Source organism: Trichechus manatus, unplaced genomic scaffold (assembly GCF_000243295.1).
Source record: "Trichechus manatus latirostris isolate Lorelei unplaced genomic scaffold, TriManLat1.0 scaffold00006, whole genome shotgun sequence".
NCBI lineage: Eukaryota > Metazoa > Chordata > Mammalia > Sirenia > Trichechidae > Trichechus > Trichechus manatus.
The window spans coordinates 12,484,621-12,508,539 of NW_004443942.1; the positions used below are offsets into that span (position 1 = coordinate 12,484,621).

The window sequence follows — 23,919 nt, forward strand, 5'->3', positions numbered from 1 at the left end:
ATCTAGTTTCTCTTCTGGTGTTTATGCATTATTACTTATGGTACATACTCTGTTTATGCTATAGTATGTATTAGGGCTCCTAGCATTGTCCCTATTTTTTCTTTCATGATCTTTATCATTTTCGATTTTATATTTAGGTCTTTGATGCATTTTGAGTTAGTTTTTGTGTATGGTGTGAGGTATGGGTCTTCTTACAGGTTTTTGCAGGTGGCTATCCAGTTATGCCAGCATCATTTGTTAAAGACGCTGTCTTTTCCCCAATTAACGAACTTTGAGCGTTTGTCAAATATCAGCTGCTCATAGGTGGATGAATTTACATCTGGATTCTCAGTTCTCTCCCATTGGTCTGTGTATCTGTTGTTGTACCAGTCCCAGCCTTTTTTGACTACTGTGGCGGTATAATAGGCCACTTTATTCTTCCTCAGTAATGCCTTGCTTATCCAAGGCCTCTTCCCTTTCCATATGAAGTTGGTGATTTGTTTCTCCATCTCATTTAAAAATGGTATTGGAATTTGGATTGGGATTGCATTGTATCTGTAGATCGCTTTGGGTAGAATTGACGTTTTCACCATGTTAAGTCTTCCTATCCATGAGCAAGGTATGTTTTTCCACTTATGCAGGTTTCTTTTGGTTTCTTGCAGTAGTGCCTTGTAGTTTTCATTGTATAGATCTTTTACTTCTCTTTTTAGATTTAGTCCTAAGTATTTTATCTTCTTGGGGGCTATTGTAAATGGTATTGATTTGGTGATTTCCTCTTGGAAGTTCTCTTTGTTGGTGTAGAGAAATCCAACTGATTTTTGTATGTTTATCTTGTATCTTGATACTTTGCTGAAATCTTCTGTTAGTTCCAGTAGTTTTAAATTTTATTTTGTTGTTGTTATAGAGAATATACACAGCAAAACATACAGCAATTCAACCGTTTCTACATGTATAATGTGGTAAGATTGATTACATTCTTGGAGTTGTGAATCATTTTCAACCTCCTTTGCTAAGTTGTTCCACCTCCATTGACCCTTGATGGTTCCTGTTTAATCTTTCAAGTTGCTTTTGTCAATTTGATCCCCTATAGATAGTTCTTAAAAGAGCATAATGCTCAAGGCAGACATTTTTTACTAATTAAGCTAAACTTACTGTTTAGTTTTACAAAGACTTCAGGGGATATTTTTGGTTTAAGGTTTAAAGGTTATCTTACGGCAGTAGTTTCAGAGTTCATCCAGTTTCCATGGCTGCAGAAAGTGTGGAGTCCATGAGAATTTGAAATTCTGTTTGCATTTTCCTCCTTTTGATCAGGAATCTTCTGTAGAATCTTTGATCAGAATGCTTATTAATGGTAGCTGGGCACCATCCAGTTTCCAGAGGGTTTTCGTTGGCTGATTTTTTGGAAGTAGATCACCAGACATTTCTTCCAAGATGCCTCTGGGTGTACTTGAACCTCCAGCCTCCTTAGAAAATAAAAATCACCAAAACTGATTTAGGAGGAACTTGAAAATCTGAATAGCCCTAAATCTATTAAAGAAAATGAACTTGTAATTCTAAACCTTCTCACAAATTAAATTCCAGGTTCAGATGGTAAATTTCTCAAACATTTAATAAATAATACTAAACTCTTTCAGAAAAGAGAGATGGACAGAACACGGTCCAATGCATTTTATAAGACCAGCGTTTTTGTGGTACTAAAACCAAACAAAGATACTGCAAGGAAAGTAAACTACAGACTACTATTCCTCGTGAACATAGATAGAAAAATTCTTTAATATTAGGAAATTGAATCCAGCAATATATAAAAAGAATATAAACTGTGACCATGCAGGGTTTATCCTAGGAAGTCAGGATAGGTTTAATGTTCAGAAATCAGTATAGTTCACTATATTAACATAATAAAAAAGAAGAACCATATAATCATCTTAATAGATAGAGAAAAATTAATTGTCAAAATTTAACTCTCATTCATAGTAAAAACTCTAAGCCAACTGGGAATAGAAGGGAACTTTTTTTCACCTGATGAATAGCATCTGTGAAAAACCTACAAGTAATATATTTAATAGTAATCAGTGAATGTTTTCCCCCTAAATTGGGAACAAAACAAGGATGTGCACTCTCACCACTTCTATTCAGCATTATAACGGAGAAGAGGAAATAAAAGACAAACAAATTGGAAGGAAGAAGTAAAACTTCGTCATTCCTTCCAGAGGGCGTGATCATATACGTGTAAAATCTTAAGAAAATGGCATAAAAGCTACCAAAACTAATGTGTGTTTAACAGTCATAGGATTCAGAGTCATAATATGAAAGTCAATTATATTCCTGTAAAATAGGAATAAACAATTAGAAATTGAAATTTTAAAAATATAGACCATTTACAGTAGAATCTGAAACTATCAAGTATTTAGGGATACATTTAACAAAATATGTGCAAGGCTTGAGCCCTGAAAAGTACAAAACATGCTGAGAGCTGATTCTGAAATCCATGTGGACATGCAAATGACCCAGAACAGCCAAAAGAATTCATCAAAAAGGAATAAAGTTGAATGATATACATCACCAGATTTCCTGACTTTTTTTAAAGCAATAGTAATCAAGAAGGTGTTGTATTGGCATAAAAATACATGTATAGATCTTGAGGAAGAATAGAAAGTCCAAATATAGATTCACACATATATGATTAATTGATTTTTTGACAAAGATGCCCATATAATTTTCAATCTCATATCAACTGGTATTGATATGGAAAAAAATGAACGTGATACTATATGAAAAATTTGCTCAAACTGAAAACTACAGAATTTTTGGAAGAAAACATAGATGAAATATTTGGAGTAGGCAAAGATTTCTAAGCTATGCTCCCAAAAGCATGAACCATAAAAAGAAAAAAAATGATAAATTGGTTTTTATCTAAGTTAAAAACTTGAGCTCTTCAAAAGACACCATTAAAATAATGAAAAAGCAACCCACAGTACACCATACATAAATCTGATGAAGGACTTATACCCAGAATACATAAAGAACTTTTACAACTCAATAATAGAAGTACAGCTAACCCTATTAAAAAATGGGCAAAAGATTTGAACAGATACTTTACACAAAGAAAATAGGGAAATGTGTCCTATAAGCATATGAAAAAAATTCTTGGTCATCATGGTAACAGCGAGATCTCACTGCATAGTTAAAATTTAAAAGATTGACAACGTTAAGTGTTGGCAAGGATGTTAAGCAGCAGGAGTGCTCATGTATTACTGGTAGGAATGTAAAATTTTACATTCGCTTTGTAAAACAACTTGGCAATTTCTTTAAAAGTTTGATATATACTATAATTTCACCAAACAATTCTGCTTGTGTACAAATAAAGCTTTAAATTCTTATTGTCCAAAGCAATAAGATGAATGGATAAACAAAATTGTGGTTTATCCATATAGTGGAAAACTATTCGGCAATAAAAAGAAATGAGCCACTGCTATACAAAAAAAATGTATGAATCTGAAAAGTATTATGGTTAGTAAAAGAATTCAGATACAAGAGTACATTCAATGTGATTTCATTTATGTGAAATGTTACAAAATACAGGTCTAATCTGTAGCGAAAGAAAGAATATCAGTGGTTGCCTGGGAGTGGTGGGATTTTCTGGAGAGGGGCACTAATGAGTCTTTTGAAGGAGGTGAAAACATTTTATATATAGATTTTGGTAGTAGCCACACGAGCATCTGTGTTTCAAAATTCAACACATTTTGTCCTTAAAATGAATGCATTTAATTGTATTGAGTTATATAAATAATACCTGAATGAAATAGGGAAGGGGGATATCCCTCCTTTGTTGCAGGAAAATCTGTTATAATTCAGATACACATCCTCTGAGGATTGAGAATTCATTTATTTAATTTGATCTGAACTTAATCAGCCACTCACTTTTAGCTTTCTGAAATTACCTTGAACTCTTTTTCAGATTGCCAAAAAAAAAAAAAAGGAGAGGGTGGTTGAAAAATATGTGCTAACATTACAGTCAAGCTTATAAAAATAATAAATGCCACTGGACAAGGTTAAATAATTTATGTTTGGCGTAGAATTCCAAGTTTTATACAGTATTCTGTTACTCGTGATAATACCATTATCATTGTATGGTACTTGAGGCTGTATACATAGCTTTCACAAATATTTGATCCCCATAATAGTCTGTGAAGTAGATAGGACAGATATTACCCTTCTCTTTTACATGTGAGCACACAGGCTCAGAAGAGATTGTTGAGTAATTTGATCACACAGCTGACAAGTGTTAGAGTAGCTAGGTTTCAGTGTAAGGGTTCTCTCCACTATGACGTACACTGCTTCCCTTTAAACTGTAATTTTGTTGTGTTTGAGCCTGATCTGTCTTGTCTCTCCTTCCCTTTTTAAATTTTTTTTTAAAGACAATAACATTATTGATATGTATTCTTGATAAAATTCAGGTTTCTTTTCAAGCTGAAGTTTTAAATATTATTTCAGTAAATTACCATATTAACCAGAAACATTCTTGGGTATCCATGGAGTACAAAAAAATAAATATAATGGCCAGGGAATTAATGAATTCATAAAGTTCAAGCATACTTTTGAGTTCCGCAAACCGGTATGAACATTTGGCAAGCAATTAGGTAATTTGTCTAGCTTTCAGAATCTGTTTAACATACTAATTAAACACATTATGATAATTTTCAGACTAAATAAACTTGAAGATACTATTATACTAATTAAAGGAAAGATTGAAGAAGTTCGTCTTCCTGTAGAAAAAGTAGATGTTATTATATCCGAGTGGATGGTAAGTGTTTACAGAAAATATTAAACTTTTATTGGTAAAATTTTAAAAACTGAAAACAATTACTAAGGTAGTAATTTTTCTGCATTTAATTATATTTGATAAATGGCAAAATGGTGGTATTATTTTAAAAACAGCTATACTCTTTTTATGGTAATTTATTCTGAAGTGGTAACTATTTAATGACTATTCATAAATTTTGAAAAAGAATAAATTAGCTTTTTTTACCCTTAAAATCATAATAAAGAATTACTATTTTTCTATTTTCTACATTTGTAGAGACCTAAATATGTTTATCTAAAAGTCTCCACTGTTCTTAAGGACTTGTTGCTGCTATTGCTCTCCTACTAATCTTTCTTGATGTTTTTCTGATCTCTTAGGCAGTGCAATCAGTGTTTTTTATCACATAAAGTAGAATTTATTGGTATTATTAAAATAACAAAATTAATGTCTTGTGTGTTATATCGTACAGCTTTATATAGTTTGTTGTTCAAATCATAAAAGTCAAGACAGAATATTTACTTAAAAAAATATATATTTTGTCTCAACTGATTTCACAAGATAAGCTGAAGAGCCTACATACAAGGTTTCTAGCCAATAGAAAATTTCAGTTCAAGACGGACAGCTAATAGCAGGCAGTCAGTCACTGTTACTGAGGACGCTTTTGTTAATGTCACATACCAAAAGACCCAAACCTGTTGCTGTCGAGTCAATTCCAACTCCGACTCACAGCAACCCTATAGGACAGAGTAGAACTGCTCCATAGGGTTTCCAAGAAGCAGCTGGTGGAGTTGAACTGCCAGCCTTTTAGTTAGCAGCCATAGCTCTTAACCACTGCACCAGCAGGGCCCTTAATGTCAAACAGTGAAGTAAAAACTGCAGAGAGAAAAGTTGAAACACTGTGTAAAGCACAGGTATAATTTCTAATACAGAATGCATGTATATTTAGAGTTCAGTTGTACAAAGGAATTTCGTCTGAATTGGTCTAGAAATCAGCTAATATTTATTGAGTCCTGGTTATGTGGCAAATATTGTTACAGACATATTAACTTATGTTACTTCGTTTAATCCTGTCTGTAAGTGATCCATGGTTACTATGAGCTATTTCGTATAACTGCTGTACAGAAACCTCATCCCAAACTAGCTTTATTAAAAAGAAAAAAAGTATATAAATAAAATTAATGGTAGGTGACAACTGATTTGACTTATTGATGTGCCAGTTAGAATGAAGATAAGGTAGCCAGTATTTATAAATAAACAAGGGTTTCTTAACCACTTGGAAAGTTTGTTTTTCTTAAAAAGAAAAAAAAAAACAACTGTATTTGATACGTATATTGTCTGTAAATGAATCTGTCAGAAAAATTTGGGAACAGTAAGTTTTGCTTTGTAATTATCTCTAAATGTTGAATAAATATAGTAATATTTTTAGCAAAATAACAGGAATTTCAGAGAGCTTTTGAAATTTTCAGACTTAAAGTAAATTTCAGCCAGAGCCAGTGCAAGTTACTGTTGTTGGTATTTACTCTTTTGTACGAGAAACAGCATGTTGATTTTTTTTTTTTAATGCTAGGCTTGGTTTTTAACAGTTCTCAACCACAATATGAGTATTCTCCCCATGGCGAAGAATTTGTGTCAGCACTCTGCTTTCTTTTATGAATTGAGTGATAAGATATGAATTCTGTCATCTACAGCTAAGAATCCAACATTTCTCTATAAAGACTACAAAAAGATGCCATGGAGAAAGCACATTTGAAGCATTTATTTGACAGCAGCTTGAAGTAGTTTATGCTCCATGTAGGCTGGCATGATCTTTGTTTCTCTAGGGTATGTTTTATTTTTCTTGGAAAACCCATTTTTTAAATTACCCCAAATTAGACTTCAGAGACGAACTAGAAGACAGCCTTCAGCTCCCTTCCCCTCACCTCAGTTGGACATTTTTACAAATCTGATTATAAAAACAATTTGGGTAATTCTTACCCTTCGTAGCACAATTATGCTTCTGGATATTGATGTTCTAGGAGTTTTCATCCCAAAATCTAAAAGTTGATCTAGAGTTATTAACACAGGCAGTACCCAGGTTACGAATGTCTGACTTTCGTACAGCCTGTAGTTATGAACCAAACCCTGTAAAGCCTATTACATTAAAAATTTAAGGTACATACAGTGATTTGTAATAACAGACTGGTGATGCTTTGCAATGAATGTCAAAACATTATTATTACTGTATTATTATGTTAAAATGTTTTTAGTGTATCTGGAAGTTTTTCTTTATTTTTTTTTACGCATAGAAAGGTACGCTGTGTAGTATGACAAACATTTTACTAACTAATGTTAGATACGAACCTTTCCTAACTGTTGTGATTACGTACAAATTCAGCTTAAAGACAGACTTAGGAAGGGAACTCATTCTTAATCGGGACTGCCTGTATATAGTTGAAGTCTTAGAGCCAATCAGTATAATGATTGAAATAAGAAATTAACTGAATTGACTGAATTTATGTGATTGTATTTATGATGTAAACTTTATTGAAAGATGTGCTGGTCTTGCCCTTGTTTGCCCTCAGATGCATTTTGTGCCCTATCCCTGCTTTCTTTTGTACTGAAGGAGTTGACTCTGTAGGCTGCCTTTCCCAGGCTCCAATGACAGCTGTGCTCACTGGATTTGGCCAGTGGGAAGCACTGATGGGAGATTTAAGGAAAGAAGAAGCCAGGGCATTTCTTCCCCTCTCACTTTGCCTCTAGTGGTTTGCTGGCAAAAGCTGTTTCTTTTGTGACTTACATTCCTGCTGGACAGGCCTGTTATAATTCCAGCATCCACTGTGTGACCTTGCTCTGGGCTCTTGTAGCAGTCAGTACCTGTACCCTTTGTCTCTTTAGCCTAAGAGTGATAGCTCCTTCATGGTGTTGCTGATGTCTAGGTTGTCTCACTGTCTTCTTGATGACTTCTCATATCTTTTATACTCTGTGTAACCAACTTCCTGCATTCATTTTCCTCCATTTTAAATAGTCTGTGTAGTTTCTCTTCTCCTGGTTAGACTCTAACAGATACAAAAGGCACCTTTCTCTTTGGAGGACTGATCAGGTATGATCTCTGCCTTTATCTGGAAGGCATTATGACACAAACAGTACTAAGTCACTGGAGCCTGAGATGAATGGAGCCAGTTGTTTGGAAACCAGGAGCCCTTTGCAAAGGGAAACAAATCACGGTGTCCAGGAAGGGATAACTAAGGACTTTCCTTCTTTCTTGCCAAAGAGGTATAACTTACATATTTACATCATCTTAGTGTCTGCCATTCCCTGTGATAGTTGGTAGAGTTGAAGTCTAGCAGATTGCATTAAATGCTCTAGGTGGAACAGTAGACGCTGTAATTTATGGTGGTTATTGTAAGGTGATCAACTCCGGTGCCTTTATTATTTCCCTGATTAAATTTGCATTTCAGGCTTTAAGTAAGCTCCTGCTGAAAAGTTTTGGGTCATCTTTGTGGAGTGGAAATATCATTTATGGTATCTTCTAAATTCTGTAAGTCCCCTCTTAACTTTGGTACTTCCACTACGATTTCAGAACTGAGAAGCTGAAAAATCCAATACATAATTAAAGAAGGGGCAGGGATGCTTTCTAAAATATATCCAACGTTTTTTAGACACTCCTACTTTGACTGAAACAATGAGCAAGTATAAATAATGGACTATTTTAAATCAAAACTACATTTTCATGTATCATTATTTTAAAATGAAAATATGTATTGTATAGAATCCTCTGTCTTTGAAAGACTTTTTTATATATAGTATAGTAAGGGTGCAAAAATCTAGAATGAACCATCTTTAAGCTATAGCATACACTTTTTCCCCCCTTTTTAAAAGTGATTTCAATAAGAAAGGACACGAAGGTAATATGCCTTCCAGAATTGGACACATCTTGTTTGTTGTTAGGTGCCATCGAGTCGGTTCCAGCTTGTAGCGACCCTGTGTACAACAGAATGAAACACTGCCCAGTCCTACACCATTCTCGCAATCGTTATGCTTGAGACGTTGTTGCAGCCACTGTGTCAGTCCATCTCGTTGAGGGTCTTCCTTTTTTTCGCTGACCCTCTCTTCTACCAAACATGATATCTGTCATGGATTGAATTGTGTCCCCCCAAAAATGTATAAATTTGGCTAGGCCATGATTCCCAGTGTTGTGTGGTTGTCCTCTTATTTTGTGATTGTAATTTTACATTAAAGAGGATTAGGGTGGGATTGTAACACCACCCTTATCCAGGTCACATCCCTGATCCAATGTAAAGGGAGTTTCCCTGGGGTGTGGCCTGCACCACCTTTTATCTCTCAAGAGATGAAAGGGAAGCAAGCAGAGAGTTGGGAACCTCACACCACCAACAAAGCAGGTCCAGGAGCATAGTGCGTCCTTTGGACCTGAGGTTCCTGAGCTGAGATGCTCGCAGACCAAGGGAAGACTGATGACACGGACCTTCCTTCAGAAATGACAGAGAAAGCCTTTCCCTGGAGCTGATGCCCTGAATTTGGACTTGAAGCCTTTCCTTGGAGCTGATGCCCTGAATTTGGACTTGTAGCCTACTTGACTGTGAGAGAATAAATTTCTCTTTGTTAAAGCCATCCACTTGTGGTATTCCTGTTAGAGTAGCACTAGATGACTAAGACAATATCATTCTCCAGGACCTGGTCCCTCCTGATGTCATGTCCAAAGTATGTGAGATGAAGTCTACCATCCTTGCTTTTAATGAGCATTCTGGCTGTTACTTCTTCCAAGACTGATTTGTTTGTTCTTCTGGCAGTCTGTGGTATAGTCAATATTCTTAGCCAACACCATGATTCAAAGGCATCAGTTATTCTTCTGTCTTCCATATTCATTGTCTAGCTTTCACATGCATATGACACGATTGAAAATACCATGGTTGGGTCAGGGGCACCTTAGTCCTTAAAGTGACATCTTTGCTTTTTCACACTTTAAAGAGATCTTTTGCGGCAGATTTGCCCAGTGCAATACATCGTTTGATTTCTCGACTGCTGCTTCCATGGGTGTTGATTGTGGATCCAAGTAAAATAAAGTCCTTTACAACTTGTCTTTTCTCCATTTATCATGATGTTGCTTATTGGTCCAATTGTAGGATTTTTGTTTTCTTTATGTTGAGGTGTAATCCATACTGAAGGCTATGGTCTTTGATCTTCATCAGTGCTTCAAGTCCTCTTCACTTTCAACAGGCAAGGTTGTGCCATCTGCATATCGCAGGTTCTTAATGAATCTTCCTCCAATCCTGATGCCCCTTTCTTCTTCATATAGTCCAGCTTCTTGGATTATTTGCTCAGCATACAGTTTGAATAAATATGGTGAAAGGATACAACCCTGATGCATGCCTTTCCTGACTTTAAACCACTCAGTATCCCCTTGTTCTGTTTGAATGACTGCCTCTTCGTCTAAGTACAGGTTCCTCGGAGCACAATTAAGTGTTCTGGAATTCCCATTCTTCACAGTGTTATCCATAATTTGTTATGATCTACACAATCAAATGCCTTTGCATAGTCGATAAAACACAGGTAAATATCTTTCTGGTACTCTCTGCTTTTAGCTAAGATCTATCTGACATCAGCAGTGATATCCCTCATTCCACGTCCTCGTCTGAATCCAGCTTGAACTTCTGATAGTTCCCTGTCAATATATTGCTACAAGCAGTTTTGAATGATCTTCAGCAAAATTTTACTTGTGTGTGATATTAATGATATTGTTTGCTAATTTCCCCGTTCTGTTGGATCCTCTTTCTTTTGGAGTGGGTGCAGAATTTTTTCCAGTTGGTTGGCCAGGAAGCTGTCTTCCAAATTTCATGGCACAGACAACTAAGCACCTCCAGCACTGCATCTGTTTTTTGAAACATCTCAGTTGGTATTCCATCAATTCCTGGATCCTAGTTTTTTGCCAATGCCTTCAGTGCATCTTGAACTTCTTTCTTTCTACCATCGGTTCTTGATCATATGCTACCTCCTGAAATGGTTGATTGTTGACCAGTTATTTTTGGTACAGTTACTCTGTGTTTTCCCTCCATCTTCTTTTGATGCTTCCTCCTTCATTTAGTATTTTCCCCATAAAATCCTTCAATATTGCAACTCTAGGCTTGAATTTTTTTTCATTTCTTTCAGCTTGAGAAATACTCAGCGTCTTCCCTTCTGATTTTCTACCACCAGGTTGTTGCACGTGTCATTGTAATACTTTACTTTGCCTTCTCAAGCTGCCCTTTGAAACCTTCTGTGCAGCTCTTTTCCTTCATCATTTCTTCCATTTGCTTCAGCTACTCTGTGTTTGTGCACAAGTTCTGTTTTGGTTTTTCCTTTCCTGTCTTTTTAATGATCTCTAGCTTTCTTTATGTTTGATGTCCTTGATGTCATTCCACAACTTGTCTGGTTGTTGGTCTTGCCCAGTGTGTCAAATTTATACTTGAGATTGTCTCTAAATTCAAGTGAGGTATACTCAAGGTTGTGTTTTGGCTCTCGTGGACTTTCTCTGATTTTCTTCAGCTTCAACTAGAACTTGCATAGGAGCAATTGATGATCTGTTCCACAGTTGACCCCTGGTCTTTTTCTGAATGATGGTATTGAGCTTCTGCATCGTCTCTTTCCACACATGGAGTCAGTTTGATTCCTGTGTATTCCATCTGGTGATGTCCACATGTATATAGTCGCCGTTTATGTTGTCGAAAGAAAGGTATTTGCAATGAAGAAGTCATTGGTCTTGCAAAATTCTGTCATGTGATCTCTCCTGTCATTTCTGTCACCAAGGCCATATTTTGCAACTGCTGATCCTTCTTCTTTGTTTCCAACTTTGCATTCCAATCACCAGTAATTATCAATGCATCTGGATTGGAAATACTGATGGCATAGCTTCCAGCATCATGGCAACACGCAAGCCACCACAGTACAACAAACTGACAGATTTCGTGAAGTAATTATATATAAATCTTTTGCCCCATTTCTATGTTTGGGCTGTCTGTCTTTTTCATAATGATTTGTTAGTTTTCATTATATAATTGAGATTAGTATCCTTTGTTGGAGGTGTGTGTGTATGTAGCCAATATCTTTTCAAACTCTATGACGTATCTTTTTATTCTTTTTGAGATGTCTTTTGATGAACAGAGGTTCTGTAGTCAAATTGATTGATCTTTTTCTTTGTGGTTAGTACTTTTTTTTCACCCTGAGGCCATGAAGCTGTTCTCCAAATAGTCTTCACAAACATTATGCCTTTTCCTCTCACATTTAGTCTTTAACCCGCACACACAGCTGTGGGAGTAAAAATTGTCATAATCTTTCTGTGGGGAAGTTTGATGATACAGATCAAAATTTTAAGTGCATATTTTTTAAACCAGGAATTCTACTTACAAAATTTATCTGAGCCAGATACATAAAATATTTAACAAAGGGACGTGTGTGTGTGTGTGTGTGTGTGTGTGTGTACATGTACATGTTCAAAACAACATTATTTTTCTTACCTGTTCTGCAGCAAATAAGTATAAAAGATACAGGTATTCTTGCTGTTTGATGGCCTCGGCCACCTTGTACTTTGCCAAGTGTGTGAGAGTGTAATGTGTCAGTCTGTATCGCTGTAGAACTGTAGAGCTGTCAGTTGGGAAGATACTTTACTCAAAAGAATTTTACATAATTATTTTGAAAATTCTCATGTAACTTCATTATGATTACTTTTGTGATGAAGCAAGTGGTTAGCTTTAGCACATTTTAAGATGATAGGGTCACATGATGGACTGGGGAATTGTTGAAAAAACTTTGCAATTCAAGTGTTCAGTATCTAAGGCTATCGTAAATGTAACAGTAAAATAGATTACATTATATCCCATAACATCTTAAGTTTGGAACGTTTTTTACATCCTTGGGCATAGCAAAGAGTACTGTAGATTAGGAGAGAATGCTTATCCAGTTGATTTTTAGATACCTCGCTACGACTACTAACCAAAAGGTCGGGAGTTCGAATCCATCAGGCGCTCCTTGGAAACCCTATAGGGCAGTTCTACTCTGTCCTGTAGGGTCACTATGAGTCAGAATTGACTCAGTGGCAACGGGTTTGCTTTGGTTTAGAGCAGTGGTTCTCAACAGGGACATTAGGAAATGTTTGGAGACATTTTGGGTTGTCACAGCTGGGTGGAGGGGATGCTGCTGAACATCCTACAATGGACAGAACAGCCTACACAACAAAGTATTTTTCAGCCTGAAAGGTCAGTAGTGCCGTGATTGAGAAAACTGTCTTTTCAGACAGTTTCATTTTCAGAAAAGCTCTCATTTCTATGCTTTGATCATAATTCAATCTCTCACTTAGGTCATAATATCTATTTGCAGAATACTGCAGAAATTTCTTTGTTCAGCTGATATTTATTGAGTACCTAGCTTGAGTATCGAATGGTAAACAAGACAGACATGTAGCCCCTGCCTTCATGCAGCTTACGATTTAATGTCCGAGACAAACATTAAAAAGCTTTTTAAAATAAATAATTACATAATTAAAATGTGGTTGCTATTCTAAAGGAAAACTATATCATACAATGAGTGGGTATAATAAAGGACACCTGACCTAGTCTAGGGTGTCAGAGAAGTTTTTCCTGAGGAGGTGACATCATGACAGTATATTTTGTCATACGAATATATAATAGAAGCCCCCTTAACAACCTGCGGTTAACTAGTTGACCCGATTAATGATGTGCTGCCTTTTTTTTTTTGACATGACACATTGCTAGATTCCTGTGGTTCCCTGAAAATATGCTGTCTCGGTTCTGCTCCTGTCAATTGAGTTATATATCTACCAAGAGCTTATTGTGTTTGTCTGCTGTGTATTAGTTAAGTATTAACATAAATTGTTGAATAAGATTATAAAAAGGATATAGTTGTTTTTTTCTATGAAAACTAAATTGCTTTAGAAAATCGCAGTAAGGGCAAATTTGCTTTAAAAAAAATTACTGTTGAATCAGGTGGTGAGTGAAACAGTTGTGAATGACTAGGAGCAAGAAGGTGGGAATTATAAAAATTGACATGAAATCTCCACATGGCAAGTGCCCTTAGATTTCTTTTCTGTTTTAAAGTAACGAAATCTGGAGATTATTTACAGTGCATTATAATTGGTTTATGCAAACATGATAATAAGGCTCCTAATCAATGGACCCATCTTCAAACAGTATTGGTAAATGAATTTACATTTATATGTTTGCACAAAGAATGTATCATTTTCAATTAACAGCTGACTGCCAGTCTCAGTCACATTGGATAAAATTCTATCTATAGTAAAATCTTACAGAATTGAGAGTAATATTAGGGAAAAAAAGTCATCTAATGTTGGTTATTCTTCAGATATATACTACTTAGAAATCACAATTAGGTTTTGTAGGCTTGGTTCTTTGTTACAGGTAGTCTTTTATTTTTAAGTAATTCCAGATTATTTACTATTTGTCACCCAGCATTTTCCAAATTAACTCTTCATTTTATTTGTAACTCTCCCTTTCCTCACTTTTTTCAGTACTTATATTTTACTTACATGGTATCAATAATTCAGTTACATGAACTAAAAAAAGTTAGAGAAGTACCTTATACTAAAGATATCACTTTTATCACTAATGTATCTGTTCCAAGAAGATATGATGAGTGGGCATTTTAAAAAATAAGGTTCCCATTTCAATGAATAGTGTTAATATTCTGTTCCCATATTTAATTGTATGTTCCTCTCATAGTAATTAATTTTTGAAGTGTAAATGCAAGACTTAATTTTAAAAAGTAAATGTCCGTTTGAAAAGAAGAATGCCCATTAGCATCATGGGAGAACATGTCGAGTATAATTCTCTATCCAGATGGCATCCCTACAGGTGAGGCAGCAGCCTGTGAAATTACAGTCTGAATTACACTGCAGATGAGCAGGTTACTTGGAGCACAGCCTTCTGATATCAGTAATAAATGACTTGGTTCAGAACCAAGGACAATTCCCAGGAACTTAAAGGCTCACATAGCCTATAGTAAAATGAAGTTTAACAAAGTGGAAAGTTGAGAGAAAGGTCAACTACTGTTAGCAATACATATAGGAATCTTCATCTGATAATATTTTTAACTAGGTATACTAATTTATCTCACAAATGTCATATATTGGTTCTGCATACATTGTAGCATGTGCGTTGATTTTCAAAACTAATATTTTCACAACGGATAGTAGCCAAGAGCCAACAATGTTATCACTCTGAAATAATATGAATTGCATTATACCTATTATAAATTCTAATCTTATTTAATATGCGCTATGTATGGTCCTACTATTATAAAAAATCAAGAATACTTACACACACAAAAAGCAAAGTTCTTTGATAGTTACCAGGGATGGGAGGGAGAGGAAGGGGGAATCCCTTTCTAGATAGTAGACACTTGTTACTTCTGGTGATGGGAAAGGTAGTCCCAAACGTGGGTAAAGTCAACACAACTTGACCAAGGTAAATAAAGACACTGAGAAGTACACGAGAAAAGGGTACAATTTCGGTAAATGTTACATACAATTTTTTGCAGCAGCAGTAAAAATAACCAAAAAATACGTGTGGTTACGTAGGTAGATATGGATGCGTATGTGTGTATAGGAAGGCATATGCAAGTAAATGCATGTGTATCTGTAGGTATCATATACACATGTTTGGGTGTGCTGCCTATAGATCTGCATATGTAACAAACCCCATAGGGGGCACAGTTACGGAGGCTTTCTAGACGTTTCAGACAACTCGCAGGATTGGTTTACTGGGTCAAAAGGCTTGGGACCATAGTCTCAGGGGACAACTTAGTCAATTGGCATAACATAGTTCACAAAAATAATGTTCTGCATCCTAGTTTGGTGAGTAGCATATGGGGTCTTAAAAGCCTGCGAGGAGTCATCTAAGATACAACTGTTGATCTCTACCTGTTGGAGCAAAAGAGAATGAAGGAAGTCAAAGGCTCAAAGAAGAAACTAGTTTGCAGGACTAATAGCCCACATGAACCACAGTCTCTTCTAACCTGAGACCAGAATAACTCAATGGTAACCAGCTACCACTACCGACCGTTCTGACCAGGGACACAATAGAAGGTCCTCGATGGAATAGGAGAAAAATGTAGAACAAAACTCAAATTCCTAAAGAAGGCCAGACCTACTGGACTGATAGACTAGTGGAACCCCTGAGATTATTGCCCTAGGATGCCCTTTGAACTTGGAATTGAAGCTATTTATTTCTGCAGGTCACCTTTCAGCCAAATTGGCTTATAAAATAAACAGTATCACCCGTGAGTGATGTGCTCCCTTAAACAATTAACTGTATGAGACCAAACGGTCAACATTTACCCAAAAGCAAAGATGAGAAGGCAAGGAGGGAAATGGAAGGTATATCAGTTGCAGCAGAACAAACAGAATGGAAATAGTGAGAATGCTAACAAATTGTAACCAGTGGCACAGAACAATACGTATTAAAATTGTTAAAGGGGAACCTAAAACACAATAAAACATTATTAAAAAAAAAAAAGTAGAGAGTAGGATACAGTTTTTAATCATATACCAATGAAGAGAGAAAAAGAAGATTGCAAATGGAAAAGGTGAAAGAAGAAAGACTTGATTGAGGTCTATTCATTGTAGCCTCAATTCTACCCTGCAGTAGCTGACCCTATATGATGCCAAGTTAAAGAGTCATGTGGTGTGGTGTTCCATGGGTTTTATGCGTTAACTCTGTGCCAGGCACTGTGCTAAATCCATTACATGTATCAACGAAAGTATTTAGTCATTTGTTTTTGGGAAATTCTCTAACCTAATAGTGATTGGCTGACTCTGAAAGATTGGGAAGCAAAGACATGGCATTTATGGAAGAGTGTTTTTTTCTTCTTTTTATTGTGCTTTAAGTGAAAGTTTACAATTCACAGTAGTTTCTCGTACAACAGTTTATACACACACTGTTATGTGACCCTAGTTGCTCTCCCTATAATGTGACAGCACACTCGTCCTTTCCACCCTGAATTTCCCGTGTCTATTCTATCAGCTCCTGACCCTCTCTGCCTTCTCATCTCACCTCCAGACAGGAGCTGCCCGTTTAGTCTCATGTATCTACTTGAGCTAAGAAGCACACTCTTCACAAATATCGTTTTATGTCCCAAAGCCCAGTCTAATCTTTGTCTGAAGAGTTGGCCTCGGTAATGGTTTTAGTTTTGGACTGACAGAGAGTCGGGGGGCATGTCTTCCAGGGTCCCTCCAGTCTCAGTCAAACCATTAATTCTGGTCTTTTTACTAGAATTTGAGTTCTGCACCCTACTTTTCTCCTGCTCAGGGACTCTGTTGTGTTCCCTTTCAGGGCAGTCATTGGTGGTAGTTCTTCTGCTCTCAGGCTGATGGAGTCTCTGGTTTATGTGACCCTTTCTGTCTCTTGGGCTAATATTTTCCTTGTGTCTTTGGTGTTCTTCATTTTCCTTTAGGTGGGTTGGGTCCAATTGATGCATCTTAGATGGCTGCTCACTAGCTTTTAAGACCCCAGACACCCCTCACCAAAGTGGGATGCAAAACCTTTTCTTAATAAACTTTGTTACACCAGTTGACCTAGATGTCCCCTGAAACCGTGGTCCCGAGACCCCTGCCCCTGCTACTCTGTCCCTCAAAGTGTTCGGTTGTATTCAGGAAACTTCTTAGCTTTGTTTTAGTCCAGTTGAGCTGACTTCCCCTGTAGTGTATGTTGTCCTTCCCTTCACCTAAGATAATTCTTGTCTACTATCTAGTTAGTGAATAACCCTCTCCCTTCATCCCCACCCTCGTAACTATCAAAGAATGTTTTCTTCTGTGTTTAAACCTTTTCTTGAGTTCTTATAATAGTGGTCTTATACAATGTTTGTCCTTTTGCAGCTGACTAAATTTACTCAGCATAATGCCTTCCAGATTCCTCCATGTTATGTTTCACGGATTCATCATTGTTCTTTATCATGGTGTAGTATTCCATTGTGTGGATATACCATAATTTGTTTATCCATTCGTCTGTTGATGGGCATCTAGGTTGTTTCCATCTTTTTGCTGTCGTGAACAGTGCTGCAGCGAACATGGGTATGTATATATCTATTCATGTGACAGCTCTTATTTCTCTAGGATATATTCTAAGGAGCGGGATTGCTGGATCGTATGGTACTTCTATTTCTAACTTTTTAAGGAAGCGCCAAATCAATTTCCAAAGTGGTTGTACCATTTTACATTCCAACCAACAGTGTATAAGTGTTCCAGTCTCTCTACAATCTCTCCAACATTTATTATTTTGTGTTTTTTTGATTAATGCTAGCCTTGTTGGGGTGAGATGGTATCTCATTGTAGTTTTGATCTCCGTTTCTCTAATGGCTAATGATCATGAGCATTTCCTCATGTGTCTGTTAGCCGCCTCAATGTCTTCTTTGGTGAAGTGCCTGTTCGTATCCTCTGCCCATTTTTTAATTGAGTTATTTGTCTTCTTGTTGAGGTTTTGCCGTATCTTTAGATTTTAGAGATTAGACGCTGATCGGATATGTTGTAGCCAAAATTTTTTTCCCAGTCTGTAGGTTGTCTTTTTATTCTTTTGGTGAAGTCTTTTGATGAGCATAAGTGTTTGATTTTTAGGAGCTCACAGTTACCTAGTTTCTCTTCTGGTGTTTGCACATTGTTACTTATGGTTTGTGTTCTGTTTATGCCATGTATTAAGACTCCTAGCATTCATTGTCCCTTTTTTTTCTTCCATGATCCTTATCATTTTTGATTTTATATTTAGGTCTTTTACCCATTTTGAGTTAGTTTATTTGCATGGTGTGAGGTATGGGTCTTGTTTCATTTTTTTTAAGATAGATATCCAGTTATGCCAGCACCATTTGTTAAAGAGACTGTCTTTTCCCCGATTGACGGACTTTGGGCCTCTGTCAAATATCAGCTGCTCATAGGTGGATGAATTTATGTCTGGGTTCTCAATTCTGTTCCATTGGTCTATTATCTGTTGTTGTACCAGTCCCAGGCTGTTTTGACCACTGTGGCGGTATAATAGGTTCTAAAATCAGGTAGTCTGAGGCCTTCCATTTTATTGTTGTCCTTCAGTAATGCTTTACTTATCCGGGGCCTCTTCCTTTTCTGTATGAAGGTGGTGATTTGTTTCTCCATCTCATTAAAAAATGCTGTTGGAATTTGGATCAGGATTGCATTGTATCTGTAGATCACTTTGGGTCGAATTGGCATTTTCACCATGTTGAGTCTTCCTGTCTATGAGCAAGGTATGTTTTTCCACTTATGCAGTTTCTTTTGGTTTCTTGCAGTAGTGTCTTGTAGTTTTCATTGTATAGGTCTTTTACGTCTCTGGTTAGATTTATTCCTAAGTATTTTATCTTCTTGGGGGCTATTGTAAATGTTGTTGATTTGGTGATTTCCTCTTGGAAGTTCTCTTTGTTGATGTAGAGAAATCCAACATGATTTTTGTATCTTTGTCTTGTATCTTGATACCTTGCTGAAATCTATTAGTTCCAGTAATTTTCTTGCGGATTCTTTGGGGTTTTCTGTGTATAAGATCATATCATCTGCAAATAGAGATGCTTTTACTTCTTCCTTACAATTTGGATGTCCTTTATTTCTTTTCCTAGCCTAATTGCTCTGGCTAGGACCTCCAGCACAACGTTGAATAAGAGTGGTGATAAATGGCATCCTTGTCTGGTTCCCATTCTCAAGGGGAATGCTTTCAGACTCGGAAGAGTATTTTCTATGCCAGGGAAGATTATCTTCTCCCTCTTATTCATTCGTACTCTCTCTCACTGCTGAGTTTACCAGTTGAATCTTAAGGTCCTTGTTTTGTAAGGGGAGCTGAAAATTTCCCAATATTGTTTATCCAGCTGTATGACCTAAAATAAGACACTTAACTTCTCTAGGACTGATTTATGTAAAAATTAGATTGTTTAAGTAGAACCTTAGAAACTGTCTCTAATAGTGTCTAATTAGGGTTCTAATCTTAGCTAACTGTATCTGTGGCAAAATGCTTATTGGTGTTTATTATTTCAGATGGAAAGACACATATGGGAATGTCTTAAGTATAGATACCAAAAATCAGTGTATTAAGTAAGATTGAGTTTTTTGACCAAGAAAAAAAATTCATGTGATTTTCTTTGCATGAAGAATCTTAAGAGTTGGAACTGGCACTAATTTGGACAATATGATCCAATTATTTTGATTGGTTTTCTAAAATGTGATTTCTTAGTTATAGAGAAATTTTGAGTGGTTTTTTTGTGTGTGTATGCCCATAGTCTCAGCTGGTGTGAAAAAATAAATGACACAAGAAAATGTATTCTGGTAGATGCCTCCCCAAAAACAAGAATTGCAGTTCTGAATCTTGGATTGTAATATAGTAACATTCACTAAATAAACATTATGTGATTCTAGACAGTCTGGTAAACCTTTGTCTTCTAATTTCTTAAACCTGATTTTATAATAAAAATAGCCTTTCATAACCATATGTTTTACTAGCTCTTAATTTTTTCAGGTAAGCTAATATTTATTGTTCCAAAACCTTTTGCACATGTTAACATATTTAATGCTCACAACAGCTGTTAAGTATATTGTGGATATTACCTAGAGTCCCTGGGTGATGCAAATGGTTAACAAGCTACTAACCAAAAGGTTGGATGTGCTTTGGAAGAAAGTCCTGGCAGTCTTTGGAAAAATCAGCCATCGATACTCTATGGAGCACAGTTCTACCCTGACACACGAGGGGTCCCCATGAGTCAAAGTCAAATCAAAGGCAACTGACTTTGTTTAATAGTTGTTTGCCACTTTACAGATGAGGAAGCTGAGGCACAATTATGTGAATTTCCCGAGGTCACATAGAGAAAGGGGCTCAGCTGAGTTTCAAATCCAGGAGTCTACCCTCTTAACCACTGTACTATTGATATTGACCATAGTACCAATTTAAAATATGACATAATTTAATCTCTGATGAATTGTTAATAATAACTTTGTCCTAAATGCAGTAAATGAGCCTACTGCTAAAAGGAGCTACTTTTAATTATTGATCCAAAATAATTTTGTTTGTTTGTAGTATTTGGAAGTAAGATGGAATTTGATCATACAAAAGCAAAATACTTAGATTTAGCTCCATACTTTGAAAGAGTAATACTAAAAAAGTTTAATGCAGTACCAAATCATTAAGAAGTGATTTTTCCCCTCTTCCAAAAAAGATTGAAGTATAGTGAATACTTAATTTGTACTATAGTGTGAATCTCTTATTTTAATCAGACTGTTGATGTTGCTTTAACATGCAATAACCTTGCAAATAGGGACTATTTTTTTCCTAATAAGATGTTCTATAGCTGATCATTTTCCCAGAAGGCAAGTAGATGTCCCATCTTTTAATAATTCCTTGGCATAGATTATAATTCACTTTAATCAACAGACAAATGCCTATTTGTAAGCATTTTATGCATGTACATCTGCATGAGTTATGTAAGATTGGTAAAGACTACTTATTTGAATTCCAAAAGTCTCTTGTTCTTTGAAATCACAGCTGATATTGATAAGGAACTGACTTGTGAGAGTTTGATGTATTACTGAAGTAGTGTACCATCCCCTGCCCAAAAAAAATGCGTTTTCCACCAAATCCTTAATTTTCCTAATGTAAACACAGTAATAAAAGAGCTTTGTTGCTAAGTCTTTCTTCGGTAGGCAATTATTTTCTTATCAGTGAATTAGTGTGTTAGTTGGGGGGAGGTAGGTAAACTCAGTGTAGAGTTGCTAGCAGCAATTAGGTTCCTTTAAATGATTCAAGCATGAGAGCTGTATTTTCTATAAATTTAAATTTGATGTTAATCTCTTACGAAGATTATCCATTCTGGGTTTGCAGGGATTTTTTATTGTTGTTCTGGAGAAACTGTTGAGAATTTTTGTTCATGTGGTTAAAGGATATTATATTTATCCCATTGAAAGTTATTTATGCACAAAACAAATGAGTGGGTGAGAATAAATTTGTGTCAGAATGCTAACATTAGGACAGATTCACATTGGTTCACTCTAAGATGCTGTATGTGCTAAACACTATGCTGAGCACTTCTTTTCCTGCTGCTTAGGGGAGGTTGAAGGGAAAGGTGGCCTATAAGGGGAAGGACTGTCGGAGACTGGCGTTAATCTCACAGTCATGATTACACAGTCATTTCTGTAATAAACTTTGTGGCGTAGTATTAGAATGAACTGTATTTGACACCGATAGCAGCAAATTCTCTTTTCATTTGTGCTGATTATCCTTTCTTGGTAGAGGATTCATTACTGTAGTCTGTAATCTGGAGTATATTAGGGCAGTGCTTCGCAAGCTGTATTTCAAGCAACATTAGTTCTTCAAGGTGTTGATAGATGTTAAATATTAAAAAAGAGTTCTGTAGTCAAAAAATGAGTAACTTGGTTAAAATAACGTTCAACCGTTCTCTTTACTATAACACTCTCAGAACTTTTAATGTACCAATGTGCGTTATGAATCTTAGAGCACACTCTAACGTGACGCATCTCAAACCTCTTTGACTAAGGAACTTTTTTTTCCTTTTCTTTCTTTACCAAGAAGAAAGTCACTGGGCAGCAAACACTTTGGGAAATGTGCTGTAGACCAAGGTCTCTCAACCCCAGCACTATTGACATTTGGGGCCAGATAATTCTTTACTGTAGGGGACTATCTTGGTGCATTATGGGATGTTTAGCAGCATCCCTAGCCTCTACCCACCAGATGCCAGTAGCACCCCTCTCCCCAGTTGTGACAATCAGAAGTGCCACCAGATATTGCCAGATGTCCCCCAGGGGGCCAAATCTCCCCCAGTTGAGAACAGGTGCTCCTTAGTATCACAGTATTCGTGCGAGTTATATAAAGTAAACTAATAATTTCCATTTTAAACTTTTAATGAAGAGGAGATAGTAGTCTGAAAAGTGGGAACACATGTAGAGAAGGTTCAGTACATTCTACAGTAGTAAACTCTCTGGGCTCACTTTATACCCTGGGCTGATTTTCCAGTAATTATTATGTAGAGAACTGATAGCAAAAAATAATTTCAGACTTTACAGAATATTTTATGGCAGAGACAGAAATATAATATATTTTATATTAAAAGAATAGCTCAAAAATCCAAATTGATCTGCTTTTAAGTATATTGCTTATTTCTAAAAACAATTCTTTCTCTTTTTATGCAGGGCTATTTTCTTCTTTTTGAGTCTATGTTAGATTCTGTCCTTTATGCAAAACACAAATACCTGGCAAAAGGAGGATCGGGTGAGTATAAAATTCTAGCTTTAATAGTCTAATTTCAGTCTGGCAGAACCAAATGAACCTTTGGATTTCAAGTAAACTGCGTGGCTGAGAAAGTTCCCAGTAGAGATGAAAGCTTCTTCCATTAGAAGAAGCTTTAAGACTTTCATTTACTATCTTGTTGCTAGAACATTATGTAAGATATGCAGGGCTCCAAGTTAATGGTATTCTCAAGAACACCTTTTATAAAATACTAAGGACTAGGCTTTGAAAGCTTTTTGATTTCGAGTCAAAAGCTAACAAACTCTTTTTCATTTTTAATCCTTATGACCTTTAGTTCTTTTTTTCCCAGTAGCATATTTCATACTAAGATGGAGATTATTTACTTTAATGGTAAATTTTCCATGACTTCATTAAATACATAAACCTGGCTTCTCTGTGATTTAATGAAAACATTTAAAGTGATAACTGGTTTCTAATAACTTTTTAAAGCACAACACACCCGACCAGTGTTTATAAATGGATCCTAATAAATTTGGGAAGGCCTTTTTTTCCTGTCCCTGGAAAACTTTGAATCATATTTGCTCTGTATAGTCAGAGTAAGGTTGTGTTTTTACAGGCCTTCTGCTGTGAACAGTTGTAAACAAATAAAACGTTCCCCTTCAGGGTAGGGATTATGTTTTGTTCATCTTTGACTCTTCAACATGCTCCACAGCTCCTGGAACACGGAGCAATCATAATGTTTATTGAAGTATTAAAACTGCATTGAAGAACGTCTGTCCCCCGTTACTAATCTTTCCCTGTACCTTCCTTTTCTCAAGGCTTCAGAGTCAACAAATGGGTTCCATGCTCAGAGTACAGTTAATGAAACTGTTACATAAAAGTGAATGAAAAGAG

General features: G+C 36.1%; 1 protein-coding gene across 1 annotated transcript in view; it reads left to right on the top strand.

Moving 5' to 3' along the window:
- Positions 1-23,919, top strand: part of PRMT3 (protein arginine methyltransferase 3) — a 117,614-nt gene that overhangs the window by 39,535 nt on the left and 54,160 nt on the right. Inside the window, exons 8-9 of the mRNA XM_023737001.1 lie at positions 4,684-4,783; positions 22,968-23,046. Of these exons, the coding sequence (XP_023592769.1) occupies positions 4,684-4,783; positions 22,968-23,046 (179 nt within the window). The remainder of the gene's footprint in view (positions 1-4,683; positions 4,784-22,967; positions 23,047-23,919) is intronic.